This window comes from Phyllopteryx taeniolatus, chromosome 9, assembly GCF_024500385.1.
Source record: "Phyllopteryx taeniolatus isolate TA_2022b chromosome 9, UOR_Ptae_1.2, whole genome shotgun sequence".
Classification (NCBI taxonomy): Eukaryota; Metazoa; Chordata; class Actinopteri; order Syngnathiformes; family Syngnathidae; genus Phyllopteryx; species Phyllopteryx taeniolatus.
This window is the reverse complement of record NC_084510.1, coordinates 23,196,912-23,215,386: the sequence shown is the minus strand read 5'-3', so window position 1 is coordinate 23,215,386 and position 18,475 is coordinate 23,196,912. Positions and strand designations below refer to the sequence as shown.

Below are 18,475 nucleotides of genomic sequence, written 5' to 3'. Positions count from 1 at the left end.
CTCGGGGGGCTTGTGGGGTTTGGGCGTCCAGAAAATGCTAGTTAAATCGTTTTCTATTGGCATCATGACATATAAAACAGTTTTTGTCTGCAATGGGATTTGAACCAGAACCCTCTGACTCCAAAGTCAACGCACTTCCAGATGAACTACTCCAGCGTCTGTACGTTATCAACCGCGATGTGCTCCAACCGGTCTGGAGTCATATTTCCTCAGGGTTTGTCTTCCTCTGAAAAAGAGGACAAACTAGTTTGTCAGCTACTTTTCAGTACCTGAGTGTCAGCTTGTTGACAAGATGTACGTGGGGGTGCTGTTGACTCCTAGTTAAACGTGGAGTCGCGCGCTATGATTCATAAATGTGGACTTTGAACCACATCATGCTTACACTGTTTAAAGAGAGAGAGAGAGAGAGCGAGAGAGAGAGAGAGGGTGTGATGACTCTTGTGTTATTTTCCCATGACTAATCCACCCAACTTGTCGAGTGTGAAGGTAGCTGAATCCACTGCTCGGAGTGTATTATTTGACATGGGTTACAAAAGAGTAAGTCACCCATTCATGATTTCCTTTCTATGCATTTTTAAATGTTCGCTTAGTACTGTATGAACGATTCTAATCTGCGGTGCGCTCATCTGTTTTACGCTTACACGATGATTTCAGAGATTTGTGAACTGCTGGAGCTTTAACAACTTGTTGGTTGAGATGTCTATTCTTCTTCATTTTTTAAAAACTAAATCACACGATAAACACCAAACTCCTTACCTGCCATTTTTTTGTGACACTTTTCCCCAGATTGAAGTGAAACCAAGCAAGTGGAGATTTCTTTTGACTCTGCACCATCTTGCTGTTCATTTCTAACCTCAAGTCACGCGGTGGAAAACAATGCGGGCCTCTTTCAACACCGTGACACACCCAACGCAACCACATGTGAAGAAAAATGCTTCGGAGACTCTTCATGTTTACTCTTGAAGCAAAATGTTTCTTTTTCGTTGGCCTGTTTGCTGTTTTTTACTAGCATTTCATAAATCGGCCTACGTTTGGGCGGGATATGACGTCTCAGAAGTCACATGTTCGCAGGTAAGGCACCTTTAAACGGGCTGCATTTGGATTTCCTGTCACCCATCGGAGTTGGTATTGAAACTATATACTGAAATAATGATCTCGACTCAATTCCCTCACAAATTGAGTTACTAAGTGTGAAGTCTGGGCCTGTTCAGTTGAACATGTCATTATTTTCAGTCGGTCTTAACTAATACATTCTTTTAGGGTCTCTCTGAGTGCACCGTGGCGGATGAGATGCCGCTCGGCATCTCGGAGAGTGATGGTGCTGATGTGCAGATGGTGACAGCTAAAGTGGAGGTGTGCTGCAAGGACAACGCGCCGTGCACGTTGTGTCTGCTGGTAGACGCCGAACTCTCCATCCATGTGGGTGAAGACGTGGATAAAAGCCACTCAGGGCACGACACGGAGAATGACAGAGAGGAGGCAACAATTTCGACAGGTGGGACTCAACATCTTCTCCAACGCATCGGCGAAGGTTTCCTTCTAAAAATGATTTGTCAAGGTTGTGGGTGCGGACGGAGGTTTTCTCCGGGGGGGGGGGGGGGGGGTCAGTTGCCATCAAGGCACCACTGTAAAATAATTTTGCATGCATTTGCATGTAAGAGAGTGTTCCCAAAAAACCTGAGTAAGTGCTTGTCCTTAAATAGGCTTTATGTTGAAAAATAGATGTATTTATCCAAATTCCAACAACATATACAAATGGATATAGATTTTAAAACTGATTACACAGAACTTACCAGTGTTCACGCTTGTGATGCGACACAATGGTTTGCCTTCCTCTAGTCTTATTGAGTTTTGCTCGACCGTTCGGGCATTCTAAAACACAAAATAACTCGCGTGTCATTCGTCACCCTGAAAAAAAGAAACATAAACCTAACATTAAATTTGTTTTGTACACTTTTCTTTAAAAGCGTGTTCATTGGAGTGCGTATTGACTGATATTAGACAACAAAATTATGTCATTTTTCTTGTTTATGCCAAGGCTGTTTTATATGAGACACATTACAGATTTTGTTATGAATTGGTTGAATTCATTTTTTTTTCATAATTACTATACAACTTTTGTTGTTTTTCTTTGAACATTTTTTGTTGTCATTTTAAGTTTTGATCTAACTGTTGTGTTCACTGTGCAGCAGCGTCTGTGACGTTATGTTACAAAACACCGCCGACTTTTCCAGCATGCAAGAGGGTGGACTTCACTGTCTGTCCTACAGAACTTAAGCAGAAAGTGGCAAAGGTAAAATATGACGACTGGATTGTTTCTTTTTAATAGGATTCTATCCAGTAAATGCAGATTTGTGGTCATCTTATTTGCCTTACATATTATTTATGATTGTGCAGGTGTCCTTGGTGATTACTAATCCAGCTGGGGTTTCCTTCAGCAGTATTGTGTACATTTATCCTTCGAAAGCGTTGCATCTAATTGAAGTCGTGGCTCCCTCTCTAAATGAAGGTATCACTTTGAAATGCATTTTTTTTTTTTATTATTAATGGCCGCTGCGGGTTTATGACAAAAACTGTTCTTGTCTGTCTGCAGTGTGCTCCCAAAACCTGCAGAAATCCATCAAAGACTGTTACAGTGAGTGAGCACACATACTGTATGAAATGCTACTTGGCATTGTTTGTATTAAAAGGGAAACAAGTGATGAACTCCTCCTTCCAGTGCCCACAGTCAACAGTGTAATTAACCAAGAAATGAACCAAGTGGAGCTGAAATTTGCTGCAAGGCACAAAGTATGCATCCAGTATGAGGCAGATGGAAGATGCCAGGTCTGTCTTGCACAACAGAGTGCGTGTGTGTTGGACATATTGCCATAATTGATCCCTCCATCCATTTTCTACGCAGCTCGCCCTCGTTAGGGTCGTGGGAGAGCTGCAGCGTATCCCGGCTGCCTCTGGACTGGCCGGCAGTCGATCGCAGGGCGCATGTAGACAAACAGCCGTTCACTCAGATTCAAACCTATGGCCAATTTAAAGTTGTCAGTGAACATAACATGCATGCTTCTGAAGCAAGGGGAGAATATGCAAAGGCCAGAGCTGAGAGTCGAACGCAGAAGCACTGAACTGTTAGGCCCACATGCTAACCGATGTTCCATCGTGGATTCTGAAGTTTAAAAAAAAATAAAATACAGTGGTACCCGTGAGATACAAATTACATATAAATATTTATTTATTATGTGGTTGTTTTAAATATAAAGTCTATTTCAAACAACCACATGACAATTGCTTTAAAGTCCGCTCTGTTAATGCTAACACATAATGGGAAATGCCATAGACGAGCTAACGAATGGCATCTACTGTATGTGGTGGCATTACATAATGCGTCAACCGAAGGCTATTTGAACACAAATGGGTTGTAGATAGACAATATAACGATACCCAAATATATTCTTTATCCTCTGCAAAAAACAAGTGTCACTGCAGGCTATTGAATCACTTACAGTAGTTGAGTGAAACACTTCTTCATCTCTCTACACGACTGTATTAATTGTAGAGCACTTTTTTCCTTATGAAAAAACATATCACAATTGTTTTTTTGGGGCGGGGGTGGGATTGAGGCTGGAATGGATTAATGGCATTTTCCATTCATTGCAAAGGCGAAAGATGATGGATGGACGGATGGTTGGATGATTGAGCACAACTAAAAATGTTGATTTCCGATGTGTGTTCCTTTAGAGTTGGGAGAGTAAAACCATCCCACTGCACTCTGTGACCCCCTGCTTGTGTCTCCAGGTATTTTTAATTCAAACATGCCCATGAAGCACATGCATGGTGAATTATTCTGTACCAAATGACAGTATGTGCGATATAACTAACGTTTTGGCAGGTTTGGGATGATGACAAGCCCAGACGCTCTCAGAGCTGCCCCTTCAAAAACATGGGTATGTGAGAATCCATCCATCCATCCATTTTACGTACCGCTTATCCTCACTAGGGTCGCGGGAAGTGTTGGAGCCCATCCCAGCCATCTTTGGGCAGGAGGCGGGGTACACCCTGAAGCGGTCGCCAGCCAATCGCAGGGCACATCGAAACAAGCAACTCAACGTGTAATTCAACCTCAAGTTAAACACAAGCCACTTGGTGACGCAGGCCAGCCTCTGACCTGCTTGCATTTCAAAACAAGTTTCCCATAGGAAATGAAAAATCAACTATTGTCACCTTCTTAACGTCATGCAAGGTTTAAAAGAAGTACATTTCTGTGTAGACGTTTCGTCCAATCGAATCGTGTACTCGTCATTAACACATGACATTTTGAGGTAATATCACAGCTTGTGCTTGGAAGGTAGTCACATCAACTTGTTTTCATGGTGTACACACCATTTTTCTCTTCCATTTCCTTGTCACTTTAGCCATATTGTACAGGTCCAATTTTTCTGACGACGCTACCTCAGTGGTTCTATGGTTATCATCAGACAAAAAATAGTCACACAAAAGCCAAAGAAAAAAACCCAAAAAATTGGTAGTTTTATGCGCTGCGCACTGAGCTGAATTCAACAATGTTAAGTAATATCATGAGACTTAACAGGTAACGTGGAAAAGTGTGGCCACTGTTGTCTCTGTGCTAATGTTTCTAACGCCATATCGCCATCAGGTTTCCTTCAGAAGAACGTATGGCAGAACCTGACCGCCTCTGTGCGCCACGGTCGAATGAACAACAAGGGTCAAATGCTGCTGTGGAACTTGTCCGCCCCATGCAGGCTGGAGGGGGAGGTGTGGCCCTGTCGGTGGACTTCGGGTCACCATTGCACTGAAATTGAGGGTTTCCGGCAGCAGCTGGAGAATACGACATGGGAGCAAAACAGTAACGTGCAATGGGTAAGAAAAACAAAAAACAAAGCAATATTACATTATTATTGTATACTCCAATGATTTTGTGTTGTGTGAATTTGAGTGTGAATGGTTGCCTGCCCGTTTCTCCGCATATACAGTTGAACTTCACTTTCTGTAATTAATCCATTCCAAAAAGTCTGATTAAAACCAAATCATACAAAAACTGAAGCATCATTTCCCATAGGAAATAATGTGCATCCAATTAATCTGTTCCAGATCTCAGAAAAGATGAACAAAAACCACATTTTATAGACAATATCTACAGTTTGACAAACAGAAAACAATGTCAAATAAATGTAAATGACGAATGAAATGGATAAATGAAAATTAAACATCACTCACTTCAGAGGGGAGAAGGGGGAGGACAAATTGTTTGGAGGGAATATCTACCATTTTAATACTTTGCTATGCGTTTTTTTCTTGAATTTCCTCCCTTCTTCTTTATCCATTCTAAGGGCAAGTTCATGGAGCTTTCTTCGGCCCCTGGTTACTTATTGAACAGCTGCACTCAATAAGCACAAGAAACTTTCGAAATGCTTCCAATGAACATGCAGGGTGACGCCGACTCATGAAAACACGCAATACAATTTTGCATGGGATGCTTTGCGTGTAGCTCGAGGAAATTAATGGCAGTCACGCAGGCAGGCAGATAAGTTCGGTACGGACCATTTTCAACTGGACAAAAATTGAGCGGATGTAAGGGACAAAATATAGGTGCAAAAAAAAAAAAAAAAAAGGCAAAAACAACTAGGATAGGACAACTAGGTTGGCTATGGATTTCCATTCCTACAATACTGACATATCCCAAATTTGTACATAAGTCTGAATGCGACATAGTTTAACACTAACCTATGCTAACGCAGTAGTTAAGGCCGAATTACAGTAAATTTTAGTATGACAAACACTTTAATGCCCTGAATTTAAAAAAAAAGAGAAAAAAAAGATAAACAGTAATTCGGGCGTAACTGAGCGTGGCTTCTTGACGACATAATGATGCAACTGTGCAAACTGGTTAAATTGTGCATCGTTTGTCAGCTCAAAATGTTATAATTACAGTAAATATTTGTATGAAAAACAATTGAAAAAAAATTGTCAAATGAAAAACAGCAAATACAGAAGTAACTATGCTGCATGCCACACTTAACTCCACTAACATTTGTTTCATTGTTTCTTTTCAGGTCAAAATGGGTGTTTTTGAAGACATTAATCTGCAGCTGTCACCGTGTGTGATGGTAAAGAACATTCTCAAGCATTTTCAAGTCAGTCAAAAAGCACTTTTTTTTCTTTTTTCTTTTTTAAACCACTGCTATATGTTTATGCACAGGTGAATTTAAGGGGCGGGGGCCTTCACCTCGGGCCTTTCTGCTCTCATCACAGTAAGCTTGCAGAAGTCATGTCAGGAATGCGAAATAAGCAGTTTACCCGAGGGATGTTTCTCGTTTTGGTTGTTGTCATTGCAGCCGCAAGGTGGCGCTGGAATCTGCTTGCTGTGGCTGTTTTGCTGGTGATCGCCTTGGCAGCACTGATGTCATGTCTTCGTCATGACTTTGTCAAGAGTATGTTCAAGCTATACAAGATCATTTATTATTATTTTGTTAATTATTACATGAATGAGTGAGCATGGTGAGCCAAGTTCCGACAATCGTACTGCAGAGCAGTTCATGACAAACCTTCCTGTGTGGAATTTCCATGTTATCCCACATCCCCAAAATATCCTCCTCACCCGCAACCCGAAAGAGGACAAGCAGATAGGCGACAAGATACGCATTGTTTATCTTTACGAATTTCTTTACACTGTTCCCTCGAAGGCTCCATTCGTTTGCTTCAAGTGCTTTCTACTGAGTCTGAGAACTTATAATTACTTTCACGCATGTATTACGATTATTTAATTCCAAACAAATTACTTAGTAAAAAAAAAAAAATATATATAATTTTTTTTATTAACGCATTTTAATCACATTTTGTCTTCCACACAACGCGGAACCATCGTCAACGCATGATTTCCCAGTACACCGATTACGGTGACGCACACGTCAGAGCTTGGCTACCAAAATGGAGGAATTGGTGAAACAGTGTTGCTAGGACTGATGGAAGGCAAATTCACTTGCAAAGTGGTTGCTCTGGACTGGAGACCTCTTTTAGAAGTAGAAGATAAAGAAATAATAAGAAATAATAAAGAAAATGTGCTACATATAGGCAGCGAAACCGAAACAGAAACCATTTAAAGGCAATACAATTCTTAAAAAGAAAAAAAAAAACTGTCCTAAAATGACAATTTAACTTTAGGTCTGTTTAATTTTGGCCGGGTATATTTTCAACTGGTTTTTCTACTGTTTTGTATCGAAATGTAATTAAATGCATTTTGTCCAGCGTTAACAATATTCCTGTCTATGTCAAATTATTTGATACAGTCATTCAGTAAAAATTTTGCTTTTCAAGAGAAATATTGTTGTACGATTAAAATGTGATTAATGTAGATTAGTATATTACAGAGGCTCTAATGAATCAGATAGGCCCACCCTTACTCATAATACAACATAATTGCTCGTGAGCTCTTTTTTCCCTCTTATGCACTCGGAGACAGTAGTTATTCGCAACATTGACGTGACTGAAAAGTCCTACTTAGCTTGCAAGTATGCCTGATTATTATTCATGTTCCGATTTCATAGAATGGGCGAGCCACTCTTTCCGTGGAGGATGTGCAGAGAGTAAGTTTTTATGTTTCAGAAAGGAAAAATCCACACAAATGATATTTTCTCTCTTTTTTTAAGTTGGCAGGAAAGGTCACGTGGTGCTCCTGAGTCCCCCAGATATTCACGATGGTTTTTCTGAGGTTTGTGGCCTGGGCTCCCTGCTGAAGAGCCAGGGCTTCAGTGTGTCTGTGGACCAGTGGAGCAGGATGGAGCAGTGCAACCTGGGGCCCCTGCCGTGGCTTCACTCCCAGCTGCTGCACGTGAAGAACCTGGGAGGCCGCGCGGTGCTCATCTTGACTCGCAAAGCCTTGGGGCTGGCGCACGAGTGGAGCCGGCAGCAGCCGGAAGCTCTCCAGGCGGGGAGAGGAGACGGGAACGTGCCTCAGTCGCCGTACTCGGATGTGTTCATGGCCTCGCTGTGCCTCCTCCTGGTGGACAAGCGGCAAGGGAGGACTGGAGAACGTTTTCTCCTGGTCACGTTTGACCAGGACGTGGTGCAGCCTCCTGGTAGCTTACCAGAGCCGTTTCAGGGCCTTCATTTGTTCCAGCTTCCCTCACAGATGAAAACTCTGTTGTGTGAACTCGCCGGGGGAGGAAACAGGAAGGTAGACGGTGGAAAGTCAAAGGCCGGCTGGAAATGGGGAATCTTGGATGGATGGAAATTAAAGACTAAACATACAACATGCAGCCAGGGAGCAATACCTACACAGTGTAAATAATCTGGAATTTAGAGATCATGTTGAACATTTGTTGCACTGTGGAAGGAAGAGACATAACAAAGGGTAAGAAATGTCATGAGAATATGACTGAAATGTTATTTTACTGGTGTTCTTTATTTACTGGATTGTCATAGTTGGATGGTAAATGATCTCGTAGGATTAACAAAAACAGCAGTTATCGTTATATCACAGCAATGGAGGGTCGCACATTTTGTTAGCCCAAAAGCATAAGTTATTAAGTTATTTTTTAGCTTACTGTCAAGATAGTAATTAAAACAAGATAAGGTGGTTGCTAAAAATGTATTTATTTTTTTTCTTTAATTGCATGGCGCAAATAGTAGAATTTAGATCTGTCCAAATATGAGATCCAATACAAGAACAGTACATGCGACTAGTTTGGTATAAAAATAATGATTGATAATACCGAGTCACGTTACGGACTTAATGAGGATAACGGAGCTTGTTGACAGAAAGAAAGTCACTTTTATTTGATGGATAGAAACAAGCTGGCCAACACTCAATAGTAATATTCGGTTACAGCACACACAATAGCAAGCTGGGGCGCACAGGACAGCCTCCTAGCTTGAAAAACAGGAAACATTTAAGAGGATCCATGCTTCTGGCAAAACTTCCCCCACAGTTTTTCTTTTATAGGTTCATCCTTTAATAGATTGTTTCACATCACTTTTCCTCTTGTATTTTAACACACACACACACACACACACACACACACACACACGCTCATTGCCTTAAAATAATAAATGCCCCCACACACGCTGTGTTTCTGAATAACATTTACACCAGCAACCCCAAAACACATGCTGCACTCTCACAAATCTGAACAGGCTGTTTACTAAAGGGTGGATTGGGGTGGGGGTCACAGTTAAATGAGACGCACATCACTCTCAAACACTGACATCACACCGCCACGATGCAAGGGTAAGGAATGATGCTCCACGTTCACACAAGTAATCATTCAGCATGCTGGACACTCACATTGAACTTGCTCCTATAGGTCAGTACTGTACAGCTCAGAACAATTTACTTTTACAAATAGTACAGTCTCCAACTGGCATCTGCAACAAGCGGAAACGATAGAAAAAAAATAAAGCTAACTTAATACAAAAATGAATATAAAAACAAATTTTTTTTTTCTGGCATTGATCACAGTGATTTGTTCAATATAAGGTTTTTGTACAGTTAAAAAAACAAACAAAGTGAAAGTGTTTTAAGCTCTGTATAGTTCCCCCCCTCCCCCCCCAAAGTCATGGAAATATCACGCACACAGCATTAGTCAATGTTTGACCTCGCTGTGGAGGCATCTGGCTGCACAGAGAACAGCACATAATGTAAACAAAAAAATACAATAAAATAATAATAATAAATCAGCACAAATGGGCACGTTTGAAATGCAAATGATATATTTCATGGTAGGAGAAGCCCCTACTTCAAGTATTCAGTGGATAAGGACCTGAAAAGGGAGGCTTCATACTCAGCCCTCCTGATGGTAAAGTGAGAGGATTTCATTTATTGATGGATTTTTCTTTATTTTTGAAATTATTATTATTATTATTTTTTGCTCCTCTGTCTGTTTGTATTGTCTTACTCTATAAAACAAAACCTTATCATGATCATACTGCTGATAATTGTAAACACAAACACAATCTGGAGATTCTTGAAGCTTCATGTAGAAAGCAGATGATGCCTTAGTTGTGGAAGGTTGGAAAAATACACGTATATTTATATATATTTATGTATATATTCACCAACCAACACTTGGCCAATACTGAGGAGACATCATGTGAGGAAGAGGGGGGGGGGGGGGGGGGGGGGGGCGACGAAATGGAGGAGTTTAGTAACAGTCGAATTCAGTTTCCACTAAACTGAAACGTGTCATATATCACCACTTGTGTATACAGGACGACAACACAAGAAAAGCCACGAAAAAGAAAATGAAGATCCTGACAGAGTCACTCCGCACGTGTTCATAGTGATATCTTCACTCACAAGTGCAAGTTCTAAACGGGCAGCACACATCATTGCTTTAATGGAAGTTGCTAAAGTTTATTTTTTTTCTTCCTCTGATTTGTCACAACGGGCCAACTAAGTGTGAACGCAGAGGTTTTCAAAGTGTGGAACAGTGAACCTCCCTTATTTTAAAAACGCCGTCTCAAGGCAAAACCTCATTGCAAGGTCTTGTGAGATTTCAAACCAGGGAATTATTATTATTATTTGTTTTTTAGATGATTCCAGTAATTCATCACTGCACACTATGCAGTGCTACATTTTTGGCATCTCAACATCGTTATGTACAGTTTGTAAGTCATTTTAATATCTTGCCAAGACTGCCATCATTAACAAAGTGATTTTCTGGAACCAATTTTGAGTTTATTGCTTCCCACAATCTCCTCGCTCTGTAGATGCAAAAAAATCAAAAAAAATCAATTCTGCTTCTCGCTGAAGTTAGCGTTGCAGGTTTCAAAATATATTGTTTTTCTTTATTTCTCTCAAGCTGCTGCGCATCCCCTGAAGTACTTTAGCTCACACTTTGAAAACCTCTGGACTAAGCTGGAGGAAGGAATGTAATATTGGAAAAAGGAATGTACATTTATTTTCTACAAAGATTTAGATGAGCGTTATTCTTTCTTTCTTTCTTTTTTGCGCTGTATGTCTGTATTTTCAGACAGGGAATGTTAGTCTCTAAGGATTTTTCTCCAGATGTACAAAAGACACTTAACATACTTCACAACCCCACCATTCAGTTAGAAAAAAAAGAAACAGCATTTTCTTTTTTAAATCTCGTCAGTTTGAAACTAATTTATAACCACATATAGACACACTCGATATATTTCTCTCTATGTATAATATATGCATATCTATAATATATGTGTACATTTTTATTTCGATTTTTTAAAGGAGGCCACCTTGTTGAGAGGGACTGAAACAGGTCACTACGTTTGGGGATGTGGCGCAGACAACTTGTGGAAGGGATTCAGAAGGTTCAGGTGGATTGGTGGATGCATGGTACTTCAAGAAAAAAAGCACCAAGTACAGGACACCTCTTCCTAATTATTGGATTTAAAGTATTCTTGACACTCTTTAGGGGTTCTTCAATTGGCATAATGTATGTACAAAATTGTCTACTGCTAATTTTTATGGAGCCTACTCAGCTGTAGTAGACGCTATAGACTCCCTTGACCCACGGACACCATTTATATCACCTGCAGCAGGAGCACCATGAGTTTAAAACAAAACCAAAAAAAACATCCTGCAACAAGAGGTGTGTGGGTGCATAGTCTCTTTCCGAAATCTGGCAGATTCTTTTATTCTTATATATTTTTTTTGGCTACTCTGATTGGGTGAGTAATTACACTTTGAACACAGAGCGTGAATTAAATTCTTTCATGCAACACTGACGTCTGCATAGATTGATTTTTTTTTTTTTCTCGCTATGTTGGATTGAAATGAGGTAATATGAAGATGGTGGCAAACTCAAGCAAAAAAAGCTGGAGGGCCCTCATGTTCATTTCAAGGCACCTCGTCCAAAATGGCCACAGAACAACAAAAAGCATTGAAGTCTTCATCGGTGGCATGCTCTCTCCATTCTCACATTTGGGACAGCACACGTTGGACACGAGCTGACATGAGTAAAAAGGTACAAAAGAGGTCCTTTTGTGTGTGTTAGTTCAGATATTTAGGGCTCACAGTCGCAATGACCTGGATTGGAATGTCAGCATGGGGGGTCAACAGGGCAGTAAAGATGAAGACATGGTGGAGGCAGCCAGATCCAAATGAGTCCGTCAGGCTTTGGGGGGAAGCAGACAGCAAAGGCGGTCACGACCTTGAAGCAATCCCGAGGTGGAAGCCAGGAAGGAAGAATACGGCGCTTTGACCAGGTGGAGAACAGGACATGCGATCTCCTGAGGAGGACTAGTGTTCAGCAGCTGGCAAGTGCAATGAAAAAAATGTGTAAGGAAGAGTAGGCAGGATGTGTTGGGTCTTTTTTTTTTTTTTTGTTATCCACTCCATGCCTATAATGTACAGTATTTCTGTTCTTGTACAGGAAGCTGAGAAGGTCTGCTCCAAGGTCACCTAAAGAAAAGCATGGAAGTCACACAATGGGCATTGTCGTACAGTACTTAATGAGCTAGTCATTGTAGAAATCAATTCATTGAACACATTGTTATTACAATCACTATTTTTTGTAATTAAAATGTCACAAAACGTATACCCTGAATTAAAGAGGATCTCATCTCATTTTATTTCAAAATTTGCTTACTCAATATGAACTCTCGGCCTGTTTATTTGAACACAAAGATATTATGATTCTTTTATTTCAATGGAAACAGTTGAATGCAAAAGTTAATTGCACCTTCTGACATCTAGTTAGATAAATGAAACAGGATATAGTGTGTGTATATATATATCCATCCATCCATCCATGTTCTGAGCCGCTTCTCCTCACCAGGGTCGCAGGCGTCCTGGAGCCTATCCCAGCTATCATCGGGCAGGAGGCGGGGTACACCCTGAACTGGTTGCCAGCCAATCGCAGGGCACATACAAACAAACAACCAACCATTCGCACTCACATTCACACCTACGGGCAATTTAGAGTCCCCAATTAATGCATGTTTTTGGGATGTGGGGGGAAACCGGAGTGCCCGGAGAAAACCCACGCAGGCACGGGGAGAACATGCAAACTCCACACAGGCGGGGTCGGGGATTGAACCCGGGTCCTCAGAACTGTGAGGCTGATGCTCTAACCAGTCGTCCACCGTGTCGCCTATATGTGTATGTATATATATATATATTATATATATATAATATATATATATATATATATATATAATATAAATAATATATATTATATATATATACACATATATATATAGGAAGCCATTGAAGATGGCTTCCTATATGCCATGTATATATATACATATATACATAGGAATTATTGAGCCAGCTTTTCTATTTGGATTCATTACATGATGCAAATGTACCTGAAACCCAAAAAAACATGAACAGCCTCATTTATTGTTTGAACTTACCCTTTCTGCTGTCAGTCTCCCGACACCTGACTTGCCTGACTTCCTCCAAAAAAAAAAAAAAAAAAAAGAAAAAAAACAAAACAAACTAAGGTCTCCTTGCCGAGTGAAGGTAATACATTTCTTCGTATTTCAACATCATCGTCTGGCTGCTCTCCCTCAGTAGTGGCTGAGTCATCTGAACAACAAACAATTTACTTGGTCAACAACATAACAGCGGAAAACAGAGAGGGACTATCAAAAAAATTATCTCACCCCTCAAAAGAATTTTTGTACTTTGGTTGTCAGAGCAACGATTATGCCCATATGCCCTCCTCGTCATCCTGATGTCGGAGGCGTAGATGGCATGCATTAGGAAAAAGGATAAATAAGAAGAAATATTATTATATCTCTGGCATGCCATGAAGTAACAAATAATACTGCATTCATTTTGAGCAAACTAAATATGTTCAAACTATTTTGTCATGAAATTGGCAAACTATTAGTGTAGTGTGCTGGATTAAAGTCCTTGTAAAGTGAAAATACATGTATGTAATGTAATGTCTAAATTTGACATAACAAATTTGAATAATGAATAAAAAAAAAGGAAATAGGCAAGTAAATAAAATGCAGCTTCAAAATTGAAGCCGTTCTCTCTGATTTCAGTCGCTGGCCTTTTGAATGCACTCTAACCATGCCTCAAGGGGGAGGCCAGCACACCCGCGACCCTAGTAAGGATAAGCATAATGGAAAACGGATGGATGGGTGGACTTCTAACCTGGTCCGGGGAAGGGCGATGACCAGCATGTGGGGGACCTCGGCCCGGCGCGCCACGATGATGAGGCGACGGATGGCGTGGATGCTGCCCGTGGTGTTGGGGCTGGGGATGCTGAGGGTGCTGAGGGTGCTGAGGGTGCTGAGGATGCTGAGGGTGCTGAGGGTGCTGGGGATGTGGGTGCTGAGGGTGAGGCCCCTGTTGGAGAGTGGCGTGCGGGTGCTGCGGATGCTGGGGATGCGGGTGCTGCGGTGGGGAATGTCCGTGTGGATGCTGCGGGGGATGCTGGAGGTGCTGTTGGTGCGGGTGTTGGGGCTGTGGGGGGCGCGGGTGCGGAGAGTGCTGGGTGGGCGGTTGAGGGTGTTGCGAGTGCTGCTGTGGGTGCTGCGGATGTTGAGCGTGAGGGTACTGGAGCTGCGGTTGCTGGGGGTGAGGGTGCTGCGGGGTGGCCTGCGGGTGCTGCATGTGAGGGGTGTGCGCATATGGGACCTGCTGGGCGTGGGGAGGGTGGGCGTACTGGGTCTGAGGTTGTTGCTGAGGGTGCGGGGCCTGAGGCTGAGGGTGGTGTGGAACATGTGGATGATATTGTTCATCTTCAAAGTTGTCAGCAATCAGCTTCATTCTGCTTTGAGTCTACGGGACAAGAAAACAAGTCACAAAAGCAGAATTATCATTCAGGATCATTTATTGGATTAATCATCCAAGTGGTGTGCTGTAGTACGAACGTGCTGCTTAAGTTGGTGCATCAGTTTGTCCCGCTCCCTCTTCAAGGACATGACCTCCTCTTGGGTCTTCTTTTTATTGGAAGCAGACAGTTCCAGCAGTGCAATATTAGCATCTTTCTCACTAATCGCGGCCAGCAGAGCTTGCTGTCTGGAAGGAGTAAATAATAATATGATAGGATCAAATCATCATCTGACGGGAATGGGGTTTGCCTTTATGGTCAAATGGAAGTGCACAACCAGATCCATCAGATGACACTGTGATAAAAAAAAAAAAAAAAGACCATATATTTTGATGTATCTAGCCAGCTCTTTTCTATATCGCTTGTCGTCATTAGGGTTACGGGTGAGCTGGAGCCGATCCCATCCGACATTAGTCACCAGACTGAAATATCCACATGCTCTATTTTTTCTCTTTGTATTATTATAATATAGCTACAGTGGCCACTTCTTTCTTTCTTGACAATCGTGCTATGATTTTTGTGGTTCAATCAAATTATACTATGTGGCGCCTCAAAATGTTGTTTCCTGAAAAGAACACTAGGGGTCGTACTTTTTCCATTGAGTTGGTACACGTGCGCCAGGTGTGTGTGTGTGTGTGTGTGGGTCGTCGATTGTTGTTGGCGATTTTCCAGATCAGTCATGTTCGGCGGTGTCGCTAATTGTGCGGCGGGCCTAATGTGTTTTTGAAATGTGGGAGGAAGCTGGAGTACCTGGAGAAAACCCACCCAGTAAATTGGGAGCATACAAATGCAGACAAACCCAGAACCTAGCGACTGTGAGGCAGATGTCCTAACCACTAGCTCACTGTGCTGCTGGATTTCAAATGAATGCTCTAAATAATAAATAATGGAATTCAAATTAATCTGCTCCTATGTAGCGACTTTCTGGCGCCTCGGTTGGTTGCCTGGCAACTGGGTATATTCTCTGGAAAAGTTGTGTGCTGGTGAAATGAATGCTGACACGGCAGCGCTGTGAAGATAAAAGCGAACCCGCCTCTACCGTCAGGTTTTTCTGTCAAACGTGATCTGCATCCACTGAACACCTTTGGTTGTCCTAAAGTGAGGAGATCATTTGTGTTCAAATTCAGAAACAAATCCCCCAACAGACACCAAAAAAAAAAAAAAAAAGTGCAAGGTGATGACGCTCACTTCATCTCTAGAATCTCCTCCAGCTGCTTCCTGCGTTCTTGCCTCATGTTGGTGAGGTGGCTGTCGCGCTCCTGCAGAGACTGCTGCGTGGACGAGAGACGCTGCTTGGTGGAATCCAGTTCTTGCCTCGTCCTTTCAAGTGTGTTCATCAAGTCCTCCAGCTGAGTGACAGACACCATGAGTTCACCATGAACGTCAGTGTGAGTACAGTGAACGTGTGAATTTGCCAAAATAACTTCCGTTGCTTAACCAGGTAAGGCACTTGAGAACAGTTTCTCGTTTGTGTTGCGTATTCATGGCTGATATCTGTTTCCAAACTGACTATTCTGAGAAATCATTAAAATCATCCGTGTCGTTCCGTAATTTGAGCATTTCAAATGCGTGTATCGAACTCGTTGCCCTTCACATTATTCAGTAGCTCTCAGTTTCGAAAAGTTTGGCAACCCTTGCTTTGAACAAACTTATTAAATCGCACTTTTAAAACACGTTCAACATATTTGAACACAAAACAGCATAAAATGTATATTTAAAAAAATACAGTACTGTTCCTATTGTACTGTCTGTGTTAGATACAGTGTTCCTACACATTTGAGATTTCCAAATTTTTTCCAGACCCTAAATTCTAGACTTCTCGATAAGAAATTATGATAATTTGTGACATTTGAGTAAATAGATGTGTATTATTCTGATTCTTTATATGCCCTTATCTCACCAAATAATTTCCCCCATGGAGGAGACGTCAAATGATTTCAAACAACATCTGCATTTACTTTTCTTTATCCATTTGGGATCCTTAGACAAAGTTTTTATAATTGGAATTTATGAGCCAGTCAGAACATTTATGAGTTATGTCAACGATCATACAAGATGGGACACGTATACGCTGGGGTTAATGCCCGACGAGGTGTGCGATTATCAGGGATGAATGGCCGATGTGGAGGCGTGAAACGACGCGCATCGGAACACGGTGGCCTCAGCGAAGTTCATTCATCCCTGATAATTGTCCACAGTGAAGGGCATTAACCCGCTTATACCATGGTCACTTGCCAACCCGAATTATTTCTTCATAATTTCATACGTTTTTGTAGTCAAAATATCAAAGTTTTAATAAAACAATTGCTTTTCCTTTGCACCGACCCGAGCATTTGACTGGAAAGGGAATGTAAACACCAATCAATACACCAGCAAATAGATTTTGAAACCCTAATTTGAAACCCTAACCCTGTTTTGAAACCCTACCCCTGTTTTAAACCCTACTTGGAAACCTTGACCCTTTTTCGAACCCCTGCTTTGAAATCCAAACCCTGTTTCGAAACCCGACTTTGAAACCTTAACTCTGTATTGAAGCCCTGCTTTGAAATTTTAACCCTGTTTTGAAACCATATTTTGAAACCCTAATTTGAAACCCTAACCCTGTTTTGAAACCCTAATCCTGTTTTAAAGGGTAATTTAAAACCCTAACCCTATTTTAAATCCTTTTGAAACCCTACTTTGCAACCCAAACCTTGTTTTGAAACCGTACTTTTGAAACCCTAACTCTTTTTTTAACCGTACTTTGAAACCCCAACCCTATTTGGAAACCCTACTTTGAAACCAAAACCCTGTTTGAAAACCCGACTATGAAACCGCAACGCTATTTTGAAGCCCTACTTGGAACCCTAACCAAATTTCGAAACCCTACTTTGAAACGAATACCCTGTTTTGAAACCCTATTTTGAAACTCTAACCCTGTTATGAAATGCTACCCCTGTTTTAAACCCTACTTTGAAACCCTAACCCTGCTTTGAAACACTAATTCTGTTTTAAGACCTGCTTTGAAACCCTTACCTTGTTTTAAAACCCTAAACCTGTTTTAAACCCTACTTTGAAACCCTAACTCAGTTTTTAAACCCTACTTTGAAACTCTAACCCTGTTTTAAAATCCTAAACGTGTTTTAAACCCTAATTTGAAACCCTAACTCTATTTTAAATCTCACTTTGAAACCCAAACCCGTGAGTGTAATTATTGTGGTTTATCATTCTGCATTCAGTGAACCCCTGAAAACATGCGAGAGCATTACTGTAAGTGAGTACGAGTATTCCGTGACATAGCAGGGGCGCGAACGATGAGTAGAAATACACCTTGGAATGGTGGCCGCCTTCCAAGGAGCTGTCCTTACGGGCATCCTGTCCCAAGCCTTTCTTGTCCCCTTGGAGGCCCAGTTTGATGTTCGCGGCTTTCTTGGTCGGGTCTTTGCCTCCTTGTCTGTGAAGGCACTCGTGATTAAGAGCAGCTCCTTGGCACTATTTTAATGACTTAACTATTTATCTTCCAAGAAACACATTCTTGAGGGGTTAGATAAAAGGTAAGTAGATGTGAGAGCAAAACCATGAAACACAACCAAGCAGTGGCATGAAGGATTGGTTACATTTGGAATAAAATTAGTTTTTGAATGGTGCCATTCATGAAGGCACATGTCACACATGACTTGATGGCTTCATGTTAGCAATGGGAAGAGACTTAC

General features: G+C 41.4%; 2 protein-coding genes across 12 annotated transcripts in view; one reads left to right on the top strand and one right to left on the bottom strand.

Moving 5' to 3' along the window:
- The first annotated feature begins 377 nt into the window (after positions 1-377).
- Positions 378-12,561, top strand: il17rc (interleukin 17 receptor C). Of its 8 annotated transcripts, none has more exons than XR_009790114.1 (16): positions 378-537; positions 787-1,071; positions 1,261-1,495; positions 2,190-2,293; positions 2,398-2,509; positions 2,594-2,635; positions 2,720-2,826; positions 3,733-3,789; positions 3,884-3,938; positions 4,649-4,872; positions 6,066-6,119; positions 6,212-6,263; positions 6,339-6,443; positions 7,557-7,595; positions 7,659-8,362; positions 11,216-12,561. XR_009790114.1 is itself a non-coding variant. In XM_061784692.1 (15 exons), the coding sequence occupies exons 2-15, from the start codon at positions 970-972 to the stop codon at positions 8,297-8,299; spliced, it is 1,926 nt and encodes a 641-aa protein (XP_061640676.1). In that variant the 5' UTR covers positions 378-537; positions 787-969; the 3' UTR covers positions 8,300-9,044. The 8 variants fall into 8 exon arrangements, 4 of the variants coding, with proteins under 4 accessions (XP_061640676.1, XP_061640677.1, XP_061640679.1 ...); XR_009790115.1 differs by having other exon boundaries at positions 7,659-11,954; positions 12,050-12,561; XR_009790113.1 differs by having other exon boundaries at positions 7,659-11,954; positions 12,034-12,561.
- Positions 9,006-18,475, bottom strand: part of erc2 (ELKS/RAB6-interacting/CAST family member 2) — a 43,134-nt gene continuing 33,664 nt past the window's right edge. For all 4 annotated transcript variants that reach the window (XM_061784683.1, XM_061784686.1, XM_061784685.1 and 1 more), the window contains 7 exons: positions 18,093-18,216; positions 15,972-16,132; positions 14,824-14,971; positions 14,102-14,731; positions 13,600-13,667; positions 13,348-13,522; positions 9,006-12,391 (listed from right to left, as the gene is read on the bottom strand). In XM_061784683.1, the coding sequence (XP_061640667.1) occupies positions 13,641-13,667; positions 14,102-14,731; positions 14,824-14,971; positions 15,972-16,132; positions 18,093-18,216 (1,090 nt within the window). In that variant the 3' untranslated portion in view covers positions 9,006-12,391; positions 13,348-13,522; positions 13,600-13,640. The remainder of the gene's footprint in view (positions 12,392-13,347; positions 13,523-13,599; positions 13,668-14,101; positions 14,732-14,823; positions 14,972-15,971; positions 16,133-18,092; positions 18,217-18,475) is intronic.